This window comes from Pseudorasbora parva, chromosome 17, assembly GCF_024679245.1.
Source record: "Pseudorasbora parva isolate DD20220531a chromosome 17, ASM2467924v1, whole genome shotgun sequence".
Classification (NCBI taxonomy): Eukaryota; Metazoa; Chordata; class Actinopteri; order Cypriniformes; family Gobionidae; genus Pseudorasbora; species Pseudorasbora parva.
The window spans coordinates 44322032-44340446 of NC_090188.1; the positions used below are offsets into that span (position 1 = coordinate 44322032).

The 18415-nt window shown below is 40.3% G+C and overlaps 2 protein-coding genes across 3 annotated transcripts in view; one reads left to right on the forward strand and one right to left on the reverse strand.

The window, feature by feature from the left end:
* ddx21 (DEAD (Asp-Glu-Ala-Asp) box helicase 21) overlaps positions 1 to 3727 on the forward strand; it is a 33242-nt gene extending 29515 nt beyond the window's left edge. For both annotated transcript variants that reach the window (XM_067421682.1, XM_067421683.1), the window contains exons 15-16: positions 3069 to 3113; positions 3294 to 3727. In XM_067421682.1, the coding sequence (XP_067277783.1) occupies positions 3069 to 3113; positions 3294 to 3563 (315 nt within the window). In that variant the 3' untranslated portion in view covers positions 3564 to 3727. The remainder of the gene's footprint in view (positions 1 to 3068; positions 3114 to 3293) is intronic.
* A 2543-nt stretch (positions 3728 to 6270) lies between these two features.
* irf1a (interferon regulatory factor 1a) lies at positions 6271 to 15560 on the reverse strand. The gene is made up of 8 exons (XM_067421623.1): positions 15250 to 15560; positions 13859 to 13958; positions 10256 to 10435; positions 9310 to 9393; positions 9127 to 9228; positions 9000 to 9052; positions 6637 to 6730; positions 6271 to 6529 (listed from the first exon to the last, which is right to left on the reverse strand). The coding sequence occupies exons 1-8, from the start codon at positions 15334 to 15336 to the stop codon at positions 6453 to 6455; spliced, it is 777 nt and encodes a 258-aa protein (XP_067277724.1). The 5' UTR covers positions 15337 to 15560; the 3' UTR covers positions 6271 to 6452.
* Positions 15561 to 18415: the final 2855 nt, after the last annotated feature.

Below are 18415 nucleotides of genomic sequence, written 5' to 3' on the forward strand. Positions count from 1 at the left end.
AGTTGCAGTTTCAGTGGCTCAGTTTGATGCTTTGCTAGCGATACTGGAGACATATTTAAAAGAAGACCACTAATTTCTGTGAATCAATTGATCCCGAACACCTGGCAGTATGTCTATGGATCCGAACACACACACACACACACACACACACACACACACACACACACAGACAGACAGAGCTTTACAGACCCTTACGAAACAAAAATATATTGCAATATATTTGAAAATATCATGCAATATATTCACATATAACGTTATGGGATTTAATATTTATATTTTCCAATATATTGCATGAATATATAATATATTTTATAATGCCATCAATATATTATTCCATACATTAAAATATATTTCAAGAAAATATATTGGTAAATTTCCTTTTGTAAGGGGAGACTTGATGTGCTATAATTATAGCTGTGATATAATAATATTTGTAGCATTTTTGCTAGAATAATATGTATGGTGGCTCTGAGTTGTCAAAACGTCTCAAAATGCGTTTTTACGGATGCGAAAACGTAGAAAATCGAACCTGTTCCAAATTTTTTGTTGACGGACGAAAGTCTCGGAGGCAGTGTGCAAGCGTGACTGACATAACGTGAGGTCGAATTTATTTTTGGAAGTGCGTAAATTATTATTCTAGCAAAAATACCACAAATAATATTATTATATCACAGCTATAATTATAGCACATCAAGTCTCTGTAAAGCTCTCTCTCTGTGTGTGTGTGTGTGTGTGTGTGTGCGTGTGCGTGTGTGTGTGCGTGTGCGTGTGCGTGTGCGTGTGCGTGTGCGTGTGCGTGTGCGTGCGCGTGCGCGTGCGTGTGTGTGTGTGTGATCGGATCCATAGACATACTGCCAGGTGTTCGGGATCAATTGATTCACAGAAATTAGTGATCTTCTTTTTAATATGTGTCTCCAGTATCGCTAGCAAAGCATCAAACTGACACTTTTAATCGGTCGGTCTTGATCCCGCTTGATCAGGAGGGGAAACTCTACGCGATCACAGGAGTCTCTCCACATCTCCTCAGGACAAACAAATTATCCTCACTAGACGTCACTTTGTCTTGTTTTGCGTTTTTATCCCCGTAACGCATTCATTAATACGCATCGGACTCAGTGTACAAGATCTCTGTGCGTAACAAATTTTTCGGAATACGAAAAACCGCATGCGAAAATATCGGACTCAGTATTTTGATATCAGTTTCTGAGTTTATTTAATGTTTCTATAACTGAATCAATAAAAATAGAATGTTTGAGAGTTTCTGAGATCATTTATAATGCTTTTAGTAATGCGTCGTGTTGGTCTTAAATTTCACTCATAATGATCTTAAAAGGTCATAAAAAGGTCTTAAATTTAACTTACTGAAACCTGCAAGAACCCTGAAAGATGCGAGTGGGTCAGAAATGATTTTGGTGGTTATATTTAGTTTAATATTAAGTTTGTTTTGTAGAAGGCCTTTCTTTAAAGTGAACTTTGTTGTGTATAAATATAATCTTCGTTTGAATAAAGGTTCCTTCGGCCAATTGCCTGGATTTAATAATTAAGAAGCAAATAACAGACTACAATCGTGACATGCAGTCGCTTTCATTGCTCATGAACTGGAGCCGTCTCATAAATAAACCCAAACTCAGCAGCTTCTTGCCTCAGACAGGAGAAATGTGTGTATAGAAAGCTTAATGTCCACTTTTAAACGAAACGATTCAAAACGAGAAGCTTTAGTGACGCGAAGTGCAGAGTTCACGCCAGCAGCACACCATCACTGCATGTGCTGTGAGTTTACCGCACATTTTTACACTAATCCTGATTTAACACTAATCCTGATTTAACACTAATCCTGACTTTACACTAATCCGGATTTAACACTAATCCTGATTCAACACTAATCCTGACTTTACACTAATTCTGATTTAACACTAATCCTGATTTAACACTAATCCTGACTTTACACTAATCCGGACTTTACACTAATCCGGATTTAACACTAATCCTGATTCAACACTAATCCTGACTTTACACTAATCCTGATTTAACACTAATCCTGATTTAACACTAATCCTGACTTTACACTAATCCTGATTTAACACTAATCCTGATTTAACACTAATCCTGATTCAACACTAATCCTGACTTTACACTAATTCTGATTTAACACTAATCCTGATTTAACACTAATCCTGACTTTACACTAATCCGGACTTTACACTAATCCGGATTTAACACTAATCCTGATTCAACACTAATCCTGACTTTACACTAATCCTGACTTTACACTAATCCTGATTTAACACTAATCCTGATTTAACACTAATCCTGATTTAACACTAATCCAGACTTTACACTAATCCGGATTTTACACTAATCCGGACTTTACACTAATCCGGACTTTACACTAATCCGGACCTTACACTAATCCGGACTTGTGCAACTTTGGAGGATAGTGCCGGGAAATCTCGCCCCGTGGCCCAAGTTCGGGCAGGGAATCCTCTAAACTCTAGTTCAGACCGTCCTCCATCTGTGTTAAATGGCACATCTGTTTACCAAACGCTTCTATGGGCTGCCGTAGATTCGAGAGCAGATGACGACTAATGGAGCTCCGCCCCTAAATACGGCCAACTGTAAAAGAACAATTATTTGATCAAAATGAATGTTCTTCATAAGAAAAAAATAAAACTCGGCTGCATGTATCAGTTTAGTGCCCACTTTGGTTTGTTAAATGAAAAATACTGAATGTCAAAAGTTTCCAGATCATATAATCATCGAATGCGAGTCGTGAGAGGAAGGCTTCTCTAAGCGGCTGTTCTTGACATCTTTGTTAAATCTAGTGAATAACTTTCTGCCCTTTTGTTCTCCTTGCACAAACCTGTTTTAGCTGTCTGAGTTGTTGAATATATCCATGTGGAAACCGTCAGATTTAACACCCGTGATCTACTGAAGGGTCACTGTGAGCGGTTTCTGAAGGAAGCTATATTAGCAGAGATGTTTGGTTTGAAGAGTTGTCAGACGTGGGCTTGATTTTCTGTTTGGGAAAATGTGTTTTCTAACGCGTCCTGTGTTTGTGTTTCTCTCAGGGTGTGTGTTTCGACGTCCCAGCCGCTAAACTGAAAGAGATCCAGGTATGAAGACGCTCTTGTGTGTTTGGAGTCGTTTGTAAAGCGACTCTCGAGGGACGTGTCTGTGCAAACGTCCAGCTGGTTCCCGTTTCCCAAGCTCTTGGGTTTCACTAATGGAGGCTTGTCAACAGATGCGCGTCCTCCTCCTCGTGTTGCTGACTCGGCTTGTGTTTGTCTCTGCAGGAGAAGTGGAAGGACGGCCGGCGCTGGCAGCTTTCCGTCGCTACAGAGCTTCCAGAGCTGGAGCAAAGCATGCGGCCCGCCGGGGAACGCACATCTGGAGGATTCGGCGGCCGCGGTGGCGGAGGATTCGGCGGCCGCGGTGGCGGAGGATTCGGCGGCCGCGGCGGAGGACGAGGACGAGGCAGAGGCCGTTCGTTCGGAAACAACGGCGGTAAAAGAGGAAGAGGAGGCGGTCAGAAGCGAAACTTCAGTCAGGCGTTTGATTACTGATCGTGGACTGTGATGGTCTGTCAGACTGTCGTGTTTTTACTATCCTTCCATTTATATTGGCTCTTTACTGGAGCGTTAAACCCATTAAATACGCCGATTGCTTTTACATGCAGATCTGCTATTTATATGATGTATTCCACTGATATTAAAGTGGGGGAACTACACTGTGTGTGTGTGTGTGTGTGTGTTTTGGTAAAAATCACTGGCTCATATTCTTATGAGGGCTTGGATGAAGTGTGATTTAGCAAACTTTGTATAATTTGATTTATCAAATATCTGTTATTTTACTTGTAAGAAATCAAATTATACAAAACTGGATTTTAAAATGAATCATAATGAAGGAAAAGTGAAGAGCTTTATTTTAGTCAATCCTATGGAAGCTTGTTTTCTGCTGCAGAAAATACAATCAGGACAATTGCGAGAGGGAAAGGTAAGAGTTTGAGAGGGAAAAGTTGCAAGTTTATAATTCTATTTTTGTCACAATCCTGAGGCGGAAAAAGTCTGAATTTTAAGATAAGGCCAATTTTTGTTCAGTTTCATAATGGAAACGAGCGTCCTTTAGAGTTCCGATACTAGTATCATCAAAAATTTCGGTATCGGCGATTACTTGAAAGCTTTTACCGATCCGATACCATTTTCTTAACCAAAACCCATCGTCGTTATGACCGCTAGCTTTGCCTAAAGGTTGTTCTTCGCTGCTCAGGGTGCAGTGCAAACAGGAAGTTGTTCCGTTGCCTCAGCAAGCAAACGCCTGTGTCCGTTGTTTAGCAGTATTTCAGACTGGACCAACCAGCCCGGATGGCACAAGCACCGGCACTTTGCTACCGAGTCGGTACTGAAATGTAAATAATGTGATTATGCCATCCTTTCTGTACCGGTAGTAACGATTCCCGAGTGTCATCGGTACCCGCAGCTCGTTCAGCCGCTTCCGTGTTTGTCTAAGCGCAGAGCTCCAGACTGGCCGAATACTCCTGTATATGAAGATTAAACGGATCCAACTCTACGGTGTGTCACGTCGATATATAAACCGTCACTTCATGAGAATTTACCGTTTCATTTGAGAAACTCTATTCACGAACTCAGACCCTCGAAGGTTCGGTGTAATGTGGAAAAATGTAACGTATATTAGGCTACTGTTGTACAGTAGATTTAGCTACATCTCTGTGGAATAACTAAGCCTAGGTGGTTGCTTATTTTTCATGTGTTGTAAAGAGATTATTTGCGGATTAAAATATATTTTTTATATTCCTATATTTTATACAATATTGTAAAACTAAAATACCTCTTTCGGTTTGCGGTGTTAGATATGTGGCTGCATTTGAAGTTCTTTTTCGCTTGAGAAAAATAAATAAATATCACTGTCAAATGCATGCCAGATAATAAAATACTATATAAGTACAGTAGTTCACTGTTAATGTTTTATTAAGGGATAAGTCGGAAGCTCACCATAAAATAATTCTATCTATTCAAACTGCTGTACAGCTGTGAATACGTGCCCAGCTATCGGAACATCTCTAGCTTTCTTACGGTCCTGTTCCTTTAGGGTGTTTTCACATTCGGTCCTTTTCAGGGGTTTGAGCGTGATTCGCATGATTTTGGCCCATATGTGAACACTCCCAATGATCTCAGACCCCTTTAAAGCAAACGGGTACAGGGAACATGAAGAAAACTGGGTCCTTTTTCACTTGGTCCATCTCTTGGTCCACTTAAAGGAGTCTGAGTTTGGTTCTTTAAAAGAGGACCCGAGTGTGAAAACACCCTCCCTGCGTCCCAATTCACATACTATCCATCCTAAATAGTATTCGAAAATATAATTAGTATGTCCCAAATCGTAGTGTGTTGAAAAGAGTATTCCAAAGATTCCCGGATGCTTTACTATTTCCGGTCTGAATTCACAGTATGGATCGATGGGCACTCTAACGGCTGATATTACCCACAACCCATTGCGAGTTGGACGAGGATTCGATTAGAACTACAAACGCGGATAAAAAGCGGTAAAAAACTACAAACATGACGGATGTGGATGTGCGAGTCTGACGGTTAAGTAGAGAAGTTTAGATAAAGGGTTTTGAGTGACCAACTATCTCTATTTAACCTGACACAAATATATTTATTCAGTGTTGTCCACATTATATCTCACCTGCAGCAGCATTGAGCACTTTTGTAATGACACGTTTGGGCATTAACTTTTAAATGCATTATATTTAAACTGCAAAAATGAGGAGAGTCTGCATCAAAGACCCACACATATCAGATCTCCTACACTTCTCTCTGATACGGCAGGAGATTAATCTGAATGTGGAGGATTTGAACTGTGACGAATCTGACGATGATTGACAGGGCAGATAAACAGTAACGGGATGCACGTAACTAAGCGACAGAGTCCGTTAAAGATGGCAAAGGAGTATGTCCCGAAGCTTGCATACTTTTCTGCTACACACTCAAAAGTATGTACCTTTTCTTCACAAAAAGAGTACATACTTTTAGGACGTAGTATAAGTAGGCGAATTGGGACGCAGCACCTTAGTTTCACTTCAATCCCAATTAAACACACCTTAACCAGCTAATCAAGGTCTTCAGGATTCGCTAGTAGAACTGCTGCAGGGCAGGATCGAGCGTTCCTGCAGTTCTTAACATTTCTTCATCACGTTTGTGTCCTGCTCATGTGGAAAGGAGGTGACACTATTGGTAATAATTCACAGCATGAACTTTATTTAAAGACTTGTAAAATAAAATGGCTAATGCCTTCTCTGGGAACCTTGTGCCACTACTACTAGTGACTCCGCTGTAAACTCTGAATCATTCAGGAAACATGTCACTCGTGTCCATTAATGAATGTGCATTTCCTTCAGGTGAAAAGGGTACAGTGATCCAGCTGGTTGGGTTGCTCTAGTCGTATTGGCCTGATGAGGTATTGTGAATGGTACAGTCTGTCTGGAAGGAGTAACCTGAAAAATCTGTCTCACCTGAAATCAGAGGCATTCACAGATTTCAATGGCAAATCTCTCACATTAGCTCGCGTCTGAATGAGTTCTCCAGTGCGTAAGTTTAGGATGTGAAGGAGTTTTCTTACACAGGCATCCCATCCACATCGAGTTCGATCTCCAGCCTCTCTCGCTTTCATATGCCGGACTCCAGTGATCCAAGTTCTTCAGGTGATCCACAATCTGCAGGAGAAATGCACATGGTCTTGAATCCAATATACCTCACAACTAAGCTCCTTTATTAGAAAGAAATGGTATATGTGAGGATTTCCAGTCAGGATTTAGACCGTATCATAGCACTGAGACTGCTCTAATTAGAGTTACAAATGATTTACTCTTATCATCTGATCGTGGTTGTATCTCTCTATTAGTGTTACTCGATCTTAGCGCTGCATTCGATACCATCGATCACAATATTCTTCTGAATAGTCTTGAAAATGATCTGACCGTTATCAGTTTGTAGCAGTAAATGAAAAGATGTCACACCGATCACAAGTTCAGTATGGGGTACCGCAAGGCTCAGTGTTAGGACCGCTGCTCTTCACCCTGTATCTGCTCCACTGGGAGATATCATTAGGAAGAGCCCTCGTCGTCAGTGAGGAACCTGGGTGTGCTCTTTGATACCAATCTTTCATTTGAAAGCCACGTTTCTAGCATCTGTAAAACCGCATTCTATCATCTTAAAAATATCTAATATTTTTATATCTAATATCTATATCTATATAATATTTTATATACCTAATATCTAAATTACGGCACATGCTTTCAATGCCAAATGCTGAACAGTTAGTCGATGCGTTCATGAACTCAAGGCTAGATTACTGTAATGCTCTCCTGGGTGGTTGCCCTGCTCGCTTAATAAACAAACTCCAGCTAGTCCATGATGATAGATAGATAGATAGATAGATAGATAGACAGACAGACAGACAGACAGACAGACAGACAGACAGACAGACAGACAGACAGACAGACAGACAGACAGACAGACAGACAGACAGACAGACAGACAGATAGATAGATAGATAGATAGATAGATAGATAGATAGATAGATAGATAGATAGATAGATAGATAGATAGATTATTGTAATGCTCTACTGGGTGGTTGCCCTGCTCGCTTAATAAACAAACTCCAGCTGGTCCAAACCGCAGCAGCTCGAGTTCTTACTAGAACCAGGAAGTATGATCATATTAGTCCAGTTCTGTCAACACTGCACTGGCTCCCTATTAAACATCGCAGACATTTTAAAATCTTGCTTATTACTTACAAAGCACTAAATAGTTTAGCTCCCCAGTACTTAAGCGAGCTCTTAACGCATTATACTCCATCACGTCTATTGCGGTCTCTAAACTCTGGCCAGTTGATCATACCTAGAATATCTAAATCAACTGCAGGCGGTCGATCCTTTTCCTATTTAGCTCCTAAACTCTGGAACAGTCTTCCTAGCATTGTTCGGGAAGCAGACACACTCTGTCAGTTTAAATCTAGACTAACAACACATCTCTTTACTATGGCATACACATAGAACATTTTTAACTTTCATTATTCAGATCAATTGACTGATTGTTAGGCTGCATTAACTCGGTCAGCCGGAACCGGGAACACTTCCCATAACACCTGATGTACTCGATACATCATAAGAAGAGTGGCATCTACACTAATGTTAGTGTCTCTGTAAGTGCTGTCTAAATTATGGCAACTGGATTTGATAATATAGAGATTCATGAGCAAATGAATCTTTTAAAATTAAATTAAAATGTTTGACCCGGAACACCTCATTAATAGATAAAGGACAAGGTAAAGGCTTAGCTAAACGAGTTCACGAAGACCATAAAGTATTAAAGTGTTTTGGGAGGTTGATGGACTTATTCAGATGCAGGAAAACTAGATCAAGGAGGGATTCCAGAAAGCAGGTTAAGCAACATAACCGGGGTAAGTTTTCTCAAGAGTAAAGCGATAACCTCAACTTTCAGATCCAAAATCTGAGGTAAGCTTCAGGGTTTGTAGCCACTGTCTGAACGACTCTAGCCAGAGAGTTTGCAGTAGTTTGGAGGTTTTAGAGACATCATTGGTTTGGTTAGGTTATTTGAGACTGGTTTCGATGTTTGTGGAAGATCCTGGTGCTCTTCTGCTAAATTTGTTCATAAAACCAAAGGATCTCACCACAAGAGAGCCTTAATCTTCGCCGTCCTGAGTCCTCTTTGTTCAACCAACATCTGATGTTAAATCCAAACTGTTATTATGATTATTTTATATTTGATTGCTCCATTTTCCAATGAATATATCCTTTGAAAAGTCATCATAGTTGGGTAAACTGCTATAGAGGTGCTCAGAAACTACAACATTATTTAAGACCACATTAGAAACAGTCCTACATTTGATCTCGTCTTAAATGTATGTCAAATCAAAGATGAGTGAAAGTGTGTTTGTTATTGTCATGTGAGAGATCTCACCTTCAGCACTGCTTCTGTCTGCTCGTGCTCGTCTGTTTTGTTCAGCTGCAGTCCTGCAGAGGTAATGGGTCATTGTAAGCCTTTGCTGACCTGAACTCTTGTCCTCACACTATGGACAGAAGCGTACCCTGTGATGGCCAGATGGCCGTCCTCTCCTCCTCACGCTCGTCTCTTCTCTGAGCTTCAGCCGTGGATCCGCCTCTGTCGCCGGGGAACTTCCAGAAGGCCTCTGTAGCCGCACGGGAAACATCAGGCATGTTGAGATAACTGTGGTCGTAAGTTTGCTTTTCTGGTTGTTGTTGGTTCGTACCTGTGAATCTCTCCAGCGGCGTGTTCCTTGGTGTCTGAGGTGGAGGCGATGCTGCTTTACTGTCAGTGTCCAAACACCTTAATGCTGGAGAGAGACGCGTCACATCACGAGTCTTATTTATGCGCTCGGAAAACTGACCCAAATCACATTTAGGAACACAATTCATGCAAAAATTATTGTTGGCTATAATTGCTTCTATGAAAGCTTGTTTCCGTCGCAAAATAAAAAATAAAATACGCAATTACAGGTTTATATCTCGCAATTCTGTCTTTTTGCGCAATTATGAGTTTATATCTTGCAATTAGTATTTGTTTCGTAATTATGAATTTATTTCTCGCAATTACAACTTTATATCTTTCAATTACAAGTTTATATCTCACAATTCTGACTTTTTTACTCAATTATGACTATATCCCGCAAGTATGACTTTTTCCGCAATTACGAATTTATATCTCACAGTTGTGACTTTTTTCTCAATTACGACTTTATATCAATTTTGAGTTTTTGTCTTGCAATTACGATTTTCTGTCGCAATTATGAATTTATATCTCATAATTATGACTATATCTGGCAATTACGAGTTTATATCTCACAATTATGACTTTTTCTCAATTACGACTTTATACCGCGCAATTCAATTTTGTTTGCAATTACAAGTGTTTATCTCGCAATTCTGACTTTTACGCTATTATGAGTTTATATCACGCAATTCTGACTTTTTGTGAGAAAAAAATCTTAATTGCTAGATAAACAATTGCAAATAATTATTTATATATATTATAAATATTATTTTACTCTGTGGCGGAAACAAACTTCCATGGTATTTGGATTAAGTGTCTGCTTAATGAACTAATGCAAATATGTAGATGCAGTTTATCTATTACTACATATTTGTGAAAAATAGAAATATGAAATAATGTTCCAAACAGCTCATATGTGCACAAACCTTTGCGTCTCTTTATTGTTTTGCTGTGTGGAAGGAGAATATAAACTCTGAAGGCGTTGTGGCCTTTCTTGATGCTTTTGTCTTGAAGCTCTTTGACGTCCGTCAGGGAATTGAGTGCACATCGGAAGTTTGCCTTCCATGTCTTGGGATCAGGTTTGTCTATGCCAGGTTTGTATCTCCCTAAGATCCATGAAAGAAGAGGCGTTTGCATGATTGGCTGTCAGGATCTACAGTAACAGATTCTGTTGTATTCCTGGCCATTATTGTTTAACCTCTCTAAGAGTATTCAGAGAAAAATATTTACAGAGTGTTTGGTAAAAACACATGCAGTATTGCAGAAGTTGACATTAAATCAGCTGATCTTGATGGTGTTTCTCATCAAGCATCTCATGTTAACAGTCTGAGGATCAGATCACAGGTACAGTGACCACAACTATTCAGACATATCGCATTTACAAATGTAAAAATACTGTTGCATTATATCAAAACAAAAACAGCACTTAGTCAAACATTTCACAACATAAAGTGTGTTAGCTTTTCCAAATATCAAGTAATAGATATACACACACCTAAAGGATTATTAGGAACACACACTAATGCTGTGTTTGACCCCCTTTCTCCTTCAGAACTGCCTTAATTCTACATGGCATTGATCAACAAGCTGCTGAAAGCATTCTTTAGAAATGTCGGCCCATATTGATAGGAGAGCATCTTGCAGTTGATGGAGATTTGTGGGATGCACATCCAGGGCACGAAGCTCCCGTTCCACCACATCCCAAAGATGCTCTATTGGGTTAAGATCTGGGGACTGTGGCGGCCATTTTAGTTCAGTCAACTCATTGTCATGCTCAAGAAACCAATCTGAAATGATTGGAGCTTTGTGACATGGTGCATTATCCTGCTGGAAGTAGCCATCAGAGGATGGGGACATGGAGGTCATAAAGGGATGGACATGGTCAGACACAATGCTCAGGTAGGCCGTGGCATTTAAACGATGCCCAATCGGCACTAAGGGGCCTAAAGTGTGCCAAGAAAACATCCCCCACACCATTACACCACCACCACCAGCCTGCACAGTGGGAACAAGGCATGATGGATCCATGTTCTCATTCTGTTTACGCCAAATTCTGACTCTACCATCTGAATGTCTCAACAGAAATCGAGACTCATCAGACCAGGCAACATTTCTCCAGTCTTCAACTGGCCAATTTTGGTGAGCTTGTGCAAATTGTCGCCTCTTTTTCCTATGTGTAGTGGAGATGAGTGGTACCCGGTGGGGTCTTCTGCTGTTGTAGCCCATCCGCCTCAAGGTTGTGTGTGTTGTGGCTTCACAAATGCTTTGCTGCATACCTCGGTTGTAACGAGTGGTTATTTCAGTCAAAGTTGCTCTTCTATCAGCTTGAATCAGTCGGCCCATTCTCCTCTGACCTCGAGCATCATCAAGGCATTTTCTCCCACAGGACTGCTGCATACTGGATGCTCTTCCCTTTTCACACCATTCTTCGTAAACCCTAGAAATTGTTCTAGTGAAAATCCCAGTAACTGAGCAGATTGTGAGTTCAGGAGATTGTCTTGACCAGGACCACACCCCTAAATGCACTGAAGAACTGCCATGTGATTGGCTGATTAGATAACTGCATTAATGAGAAATTGAACAGGTGTTCCTAATAATCCTTTAGGTGAGTGTATATTGGCCAATAAAAGAAGACAAAAAGTCTTGGACACTCGTTGATAGAATTCTGATTCTCTTCACATCGAGACCGGCTGATTAAAAGTGACTCGTCGAGTGAAGTTCAATTCTGGGAAAGGTCTCGGTTTGTATTTAATGAAAGTGTCCACTTTAGTGTCCAAAACCTTTCTGTGGCCGCCGTGTGGAGTCAGATTTTGTGTCAAGCAGACTTTAAACATTAAATCTGCTTCCGCTCAGTGAAAACCTGGAGCGGTGGCGCTTGATGACTAATGTACAATGTAATCAGTAACCATTATTATTCTTCAAAATGTTATATTCTGATCATTTCACGGCAATTTGCAATTAGTCTTTTAAAATAAAGGTTCCAGAAGAGAGTTTTTGCACTGATGATCCCAAAGAACCTTTCAATGGTCAGTTCCTGATTACATTTGAAATCTAAAGAACCTTTGGTTAGACTTTACTCTGATGGTCTGATATTATACTAACTATAATTAAAGGTGCATGTATTAATAGAGTATTAGTAAAGTATTATTAGACTGTTAACGGTACTGTTTCAAAACTATTTCAAAGTTTGCGTTCTCAAGCCAGCAAACACTCTCGCCATGCAAATGAACGGCCAGAACGCATTAAAGGTTCTCTATTTCAGCCCCAAAGTGAAGGACTAATGATTTATTACAATGGAAATTAATCAGTCAAACTTCATTAAGACATGACTTGATGGGTTAGGGTTAGTCGATAAAGTTTACTTAAGTTACTTATAACTATTAAATAATTCAAAATTACTTCAAAACCCATAACCACAATTATATATTACTTAATCAATTAGTTAATAGTCATGTGCTCCAACAAGTAAAGTCAGAACATAATGATACCTTTATAAATCATCAGCTAATGATTCATTAACGCAGACGACTGGAAGCTGAAATGCATGGCTTTGACCCGTTGTGGTAATTAACACGTTCATTTACATTATTAGTTAATATAATATGCTATTAAGGAATTAATACATTATGACACATTTAACTAATAACTGGATGATTACTTAATCTATTAATGATGATGAATGTTCATTAGTTGCTGATGCAGTGATCATTAATAAATGTGTTAGTTCTTCATGAGTCATACATTAACTCATGATTATCTGTGCATTAGTTAAGCATGAGTTAATCATATTAGTGCACCAGTGTTGTAAAGGGTTACCAAAGGTCCTTAACACTAAGAAAAAAGTTCTTCTAGGTTCTTCAGGAACGGGTCAGTGGAATGTTCTTTGGGCTCTGTGTTTGTTTTAAAGAGAATATAGAAAGGCTGTGTTGGTGTTAAAGGTCTTCATGATGGAAACACCAAATGTCCGACACTGGTAAGAGTGTATATGATCGTCACAAGGGGACTTCTTGATGAAAGATGAGGATCTCATGAGATTTTCACAGATATCACACTCTAAAAATGCTGGGTTAAAAATAACCTGTGTTGGGTTAAAAATGGACAACCCCATTGATTGGGTTGTTTTAACCCAGCGATTGGGTTAAATGTTTGCCCAATGTGCTCGGCTGTTTTATTTAACCCAACTATTGTTTAATAATGACTTTATGGCTGTCTTAAAATTAACCCAAAATAGGTTGGAAATTAAAAATCAGGACATAATTACTAGAGGCAATAATAATAATAAAACGGTGAACATTTATAAATAAGCTATTTATTATTGTTTAATTATTATTCATTAAACTTCTTATGTTCATTTATTAAACCTAACATGCTAATTTCCAACACAATTTAAGTTTATTTTAAGAAAGAAATACAGTATTTTTTAAACAATAGTTGAGTTAAATAAAACTACCAGAAACATGTAACCCAACCGCTGGGTTAAAACAGCCCAATATCATATGAAGCGTTTGCTGTAATGAAGCTGTAGTCACCTGTGTGTATGGCCCAGTTTCGGAACAGCGTGGCGTCCTTCTCGATGTTCCAGCCGTGCCGCGCCGCATGCTTCCAGGGAATCTGGAAAACTCTGGCCGACTTCAGTTTGATCAGCGCCGTGAAGAAAGCACAGAAGCTCAGACATCTACACTCTCAGACAACAGCAGAACCCTACAGAACATCACTGAGCCTCCGCTTCAGATGAGTGCAGGACTCAATCCAGCACTGGCTCAGATATCACACCGCAAAACATGCTCTTCTTATTTACACTCCAGATGTCTAAAACATGCTCTTCTTATTTACCCTCCAGATGTCTAAAACATGCTCTTCTTATTTACCCTCCAGATGTCTAAAACATGCTCTTCTTATTTACCCTCCAGATGTCTAAAACATGCTCTTCTTATTTACCCTCCAGATGTCTAAAACATGCTCTTCTTATTAACACTCCAGATGTCTAAAACATGCTCTTCTTATTCACACTCCAGATGTCTAAAACATGCTCTTCTTATTAACACTCCAGATGTCTAAAACATGCTCTTCTTATTCACACTCCAGATGTCTAAAACATGCTCTTCTTATTCACACTCCAGATGTCTAAAACATGCTCTTCTTATTTACCCTCCAGATGTCTAAAACATGCTCTTCTTATTTACCCTCCAGATGTCTAAAACATGCTCTTCTTATTTACCCTCCAGATGTCTAAAACATGCTCTTCTTATTTACCCTCCAGATGTCTAAAACATGCTCTTCTTATTTACCCTCCAGATGTCTAAAACATGCTCTTCTTATTAACACTCCAGATGTCTAAAACATGCTCTTCTTATTAACACTCCAGATGTCTAAAACATGCTCTTCTTATTCACACTCCAGATGTCTAAAACATGCTCTTCTTATTTACCCTCCAGATGTCTAAAACATGCTCTTCTTATTTACCCTCCAGATGTCTAAAACATGCTCTTCTTATTAACACTCCAGATGTCTAAAACATGCCTAAATCAAGATGCATTTACTAGATCAGTAAAATTACCTTAGGTGTTTTTTCTTAAAACAGGCAAAATTATTGGGACGGAAACAAGAAATAAGATTATTTTCCTCACCCCATTGGCAGATCATTTTGCCTGTTTTAAGCAAAAACTCTCTTCATTTAGATTTGATTTTCAACAAAACCAGAAAAAATGTAGTTTTACTGATCTAGTAAATGCATCTTGATTGAAGAATTGTGAGATATTTAGTCCAGTCTCAGACTAATGTCCACATTTGAGCAGTTTTAGCATATCTTAAATTTGTGGTTTAGCTCAAGATGCACAGCTGTAATGTTCCTAAGGCACGTTTATGAAAGCCCTAATTGAGCTAAGATCTAACGGTGGCTTAATCTCAGCCCTGATTTCACCTGGTCCAGCCACTCGACTCCAGGATATCGGCCCGACTCGATCTGTTCCTCCAGCCACGGCCGTAATCGCAGGCGTCCCTGATGCATCTCCGGCTCGGATGGTGTCTCGCTCCACAGTCCCGCAGGTGTTTAACTCATCACAACTCACTCCAAACTGAAATCTCAGCTCCTCGTACCTGCTCAAACAGGTTTGGAGGGTTTCAACCGCAGGAGGATTTCTGTGGTATTGAGAGGCTGAACTCTGTCACGCGTCAGATGTCAGTTAAACCGGCCGTGCATCAGCACACACACACCGCTATGAGTGAAGGAAGCAATACTGCGATCAACAGAAACTCTCACACATCTTCTTCACATCTCTGAGATTTGTTATTGTGGCATATTTTGCATAAGATCTGCACGTTAGATTGTTATCAGTCTCAGTAATGTTGGCGAGTCATTCTTGGCTTCACCTTATTTCCTGTGAACGTCATGCACCTCAGGTATTTTCCAATGAAACCAGCGTTGGTCTCGCTCTTCGCACACGAAAAGTCTTTATTATAATCCAAACGAATCCAGAAATCAAACAAGCATCTCTTTCCTCAAGCAGACAGTAGGCCGGAGGTAGAAACACTGACTCTGGACCAGCTGTGATTGGCCGTAACGCAGACTGTCAACGGTGAAATCAGTCCACACACACCGCAAAACATGCTCTTCTTACTCAGTGTTGTGTTTCCAGTCCAAATATCTAAATATTATTTCATCATGATGCATTTAGTAGACAAGTAAAATGACATATTTTGTCTTGTTTTCTGGGGAAACAAATATTTCTGTTTGGGAAACAAGATTTCAATCAGAAATAAGATTATTTTTCTCACCCCATTGGCAGGTCATTTAGCCTGTTTTAAGCAAAAACTCTCTTCATTTAGATTTTGTGTAGTATTAAATATCTTGTGTAGTTTTACTGATCTAAATGCATCTTGATTTAAGAATTGTTAGATATTTGGACTGGAAACAAGACAAGATGACTAAGCAAGCATTTTTGCAGTGTATACACACACACACACACACACACACACACACACACACACACACACACACCCCAGACACTTGATTAGCTTCACCTGTTCAATCAGCCAATCACAGGCCAGCAGCCCAACACATTTAGGCATGTAAACCTGACTTCTGCTGAAGTTCAAACTGAGCATCAGAATGAGGAAGGAAGATGATTTACGTGACTGAGTATTTCACACACACACCCATCTCTGGGGTTTAGAGAGGTCTGAGAATGGCCAGGCTCAGCTGGCAGAACGGCAAGAGTAGCCGCGTCTCCATTATCCTTCAATATCCCTCAATATCCTCCAATATCCTTCAGTATCCTTCAATATCCTAATTAAAATATGCCAAGTCCCTTAAGTGTTTACGCTGGCATGAGGAGGTTCTTCAGGCTATTTGAAAAAGGGAAATAGTTGGAAGCAGTTTTTCCGCATTTACAGGTCACCTTCCGTACGGAACTGACAATCATTCTCTACAGATGAAGGTGTGTTTGGACAGAAGACGAGTCTGAGATCTTTATTAAACTCATAAATGACAAGAGAATACTGGAGTCTAAACTCAGAAAGGCCACAAATGATCCTGCAGACATTGAAGCAGATATGAGGGAGAAACACACACACACACACACACACACACACACACACACACACACACACACACACACAGCCCCTAAACCATCACAGGAAACATTCTGCATTTTTACATTTTCAAAAAAACATAATTTAGTATGTTTTACATTGTGGGGAATGCTGGCTGCTGAGCTCAGGTTTATACTAAACAAGTACACACACACACACAAACACACACAGACACACACACACACACACACACACAAACACCGCCCTTAAACCTACCCATCACACACACGCACATCTCATCCGTGGCCAAATATAAGGTGCTTTCCTTGCCATTAATGTTTGAATAACACGCCTACGTCTCCTTCCATTAGAAATAATGTCTGGTGCGGTGGCTGGGATATACATAAACATACCAACAGATGTGGCATAACTTTTGGAACGACATCACAGGAGGAAAAAAATAAGTTTAGTCGCATAACGTCGGGTAATGAAAATGGCTAGTGACTCGAATTCAGACTTTCAGATGGGAGGGTCAGAACTGGGTGTAAACGTGGGTCCAACCTGGTACTCGCCAAGCGTACCGGTAACACTGGTGCACTAATATGATTAACTCATGCTTAACTAATGCACAGATAATCATGAGTTAATGTATGACTCATGAAGAGCTAACCCATTTATTAATGATCACTGCATCAGCAACTAATGAACATTCATCATTGTGACGGCTAGACGACTGGGTCAGAGCATCTCCAAAACTGCAGCTCTTGTGGGCTGTTCCCGGTCTGCAGTGGTCAGTATCTATCAAAAGTGCTCCAAGAGGACCAGTGGAGAACCGGCCACAGGGTCATGGGCGGCCAAGGCTCATTGATGACCGTGGGGAGCGAAGGCTGGCCCGTGGGGTCCGATCAAACAGACGAGCTACTGGAGCTCAAACTGCTCCAGAAGTTAATGCTGGTTCTGATAGAAAGCTGTCAGAATACACAGAGCAGCTCAGTTTGGGGCCAATCAGGGTGACCTCTGACCCCTGACCCCGCCGAAAGCACCAACATTAAACACATTGAATTATCCCTGTAAGTGTGCAATCAATAGGGAAATACCAAAGACAACAACTCACAAAGAACTAGAGAAATCACAGATTATAAATACACACAAGAGGAAAACTTAACATTTTTTAAAATAACTTAAATATGCAACTTAACCAAACCAAAGTCAACAAAACAAAAAATATTTGGTCGGTCACTTGGTTGGTTGTGTTGGTTGGTTGCTTGGTTGGTTGGTCGAGTGGTTGGTCGGTCAGTCGGTCGGTTGGTCGGTCGGTTGTGTTGGTTGGTTGGTTGGTCGGTCGGTCGGTCGGTTGTGTTGGTTGGTCGAGTGGTTGGTCGGTCAGTTGGTCGGTTGGTTGGTCGGTCGGTTGGTCGGTCGGTCGGTCGGTCGGTCGGTCGGTTGTATTGGTTGGTTGGTTGGTTGGTTGGTTGGTTGGTTGGTTGGTTGGTTGGTTGGTTGGTTGGTCGAGTGGTTGGTCGGTCGGTCGGTCGGTCGGTCAGTCGGTCGGTTGG

What these genes read in the sequence shown, in the direction of transcription:
- irf1a (XM_067421623.1), bottom strand. Translation starts at nt 15,336, where the DNA reads ATGCATCAGGGACGCCTGCGATTACGGCCGTGGCTGGAGGAACAGATC. An exon ending in GCCGCTGGAGAGATTCACAG is followed by an intron (nt 9,229 to 9,309) that starts GTACGAACCAAC and finishes GTGCGGCTACAG; the next exon opens with AGGCCTTCTGGAAGTTCCCC. An exon ending in GGCCATCTGGCCATCACAGG is followed by an intron (nt 9,053 to 9,126) that starts GTACGCTTCTGT and finishes TTACCTCTGCAG; the next exon opens with GACTGCAGCTGAACAAAACA.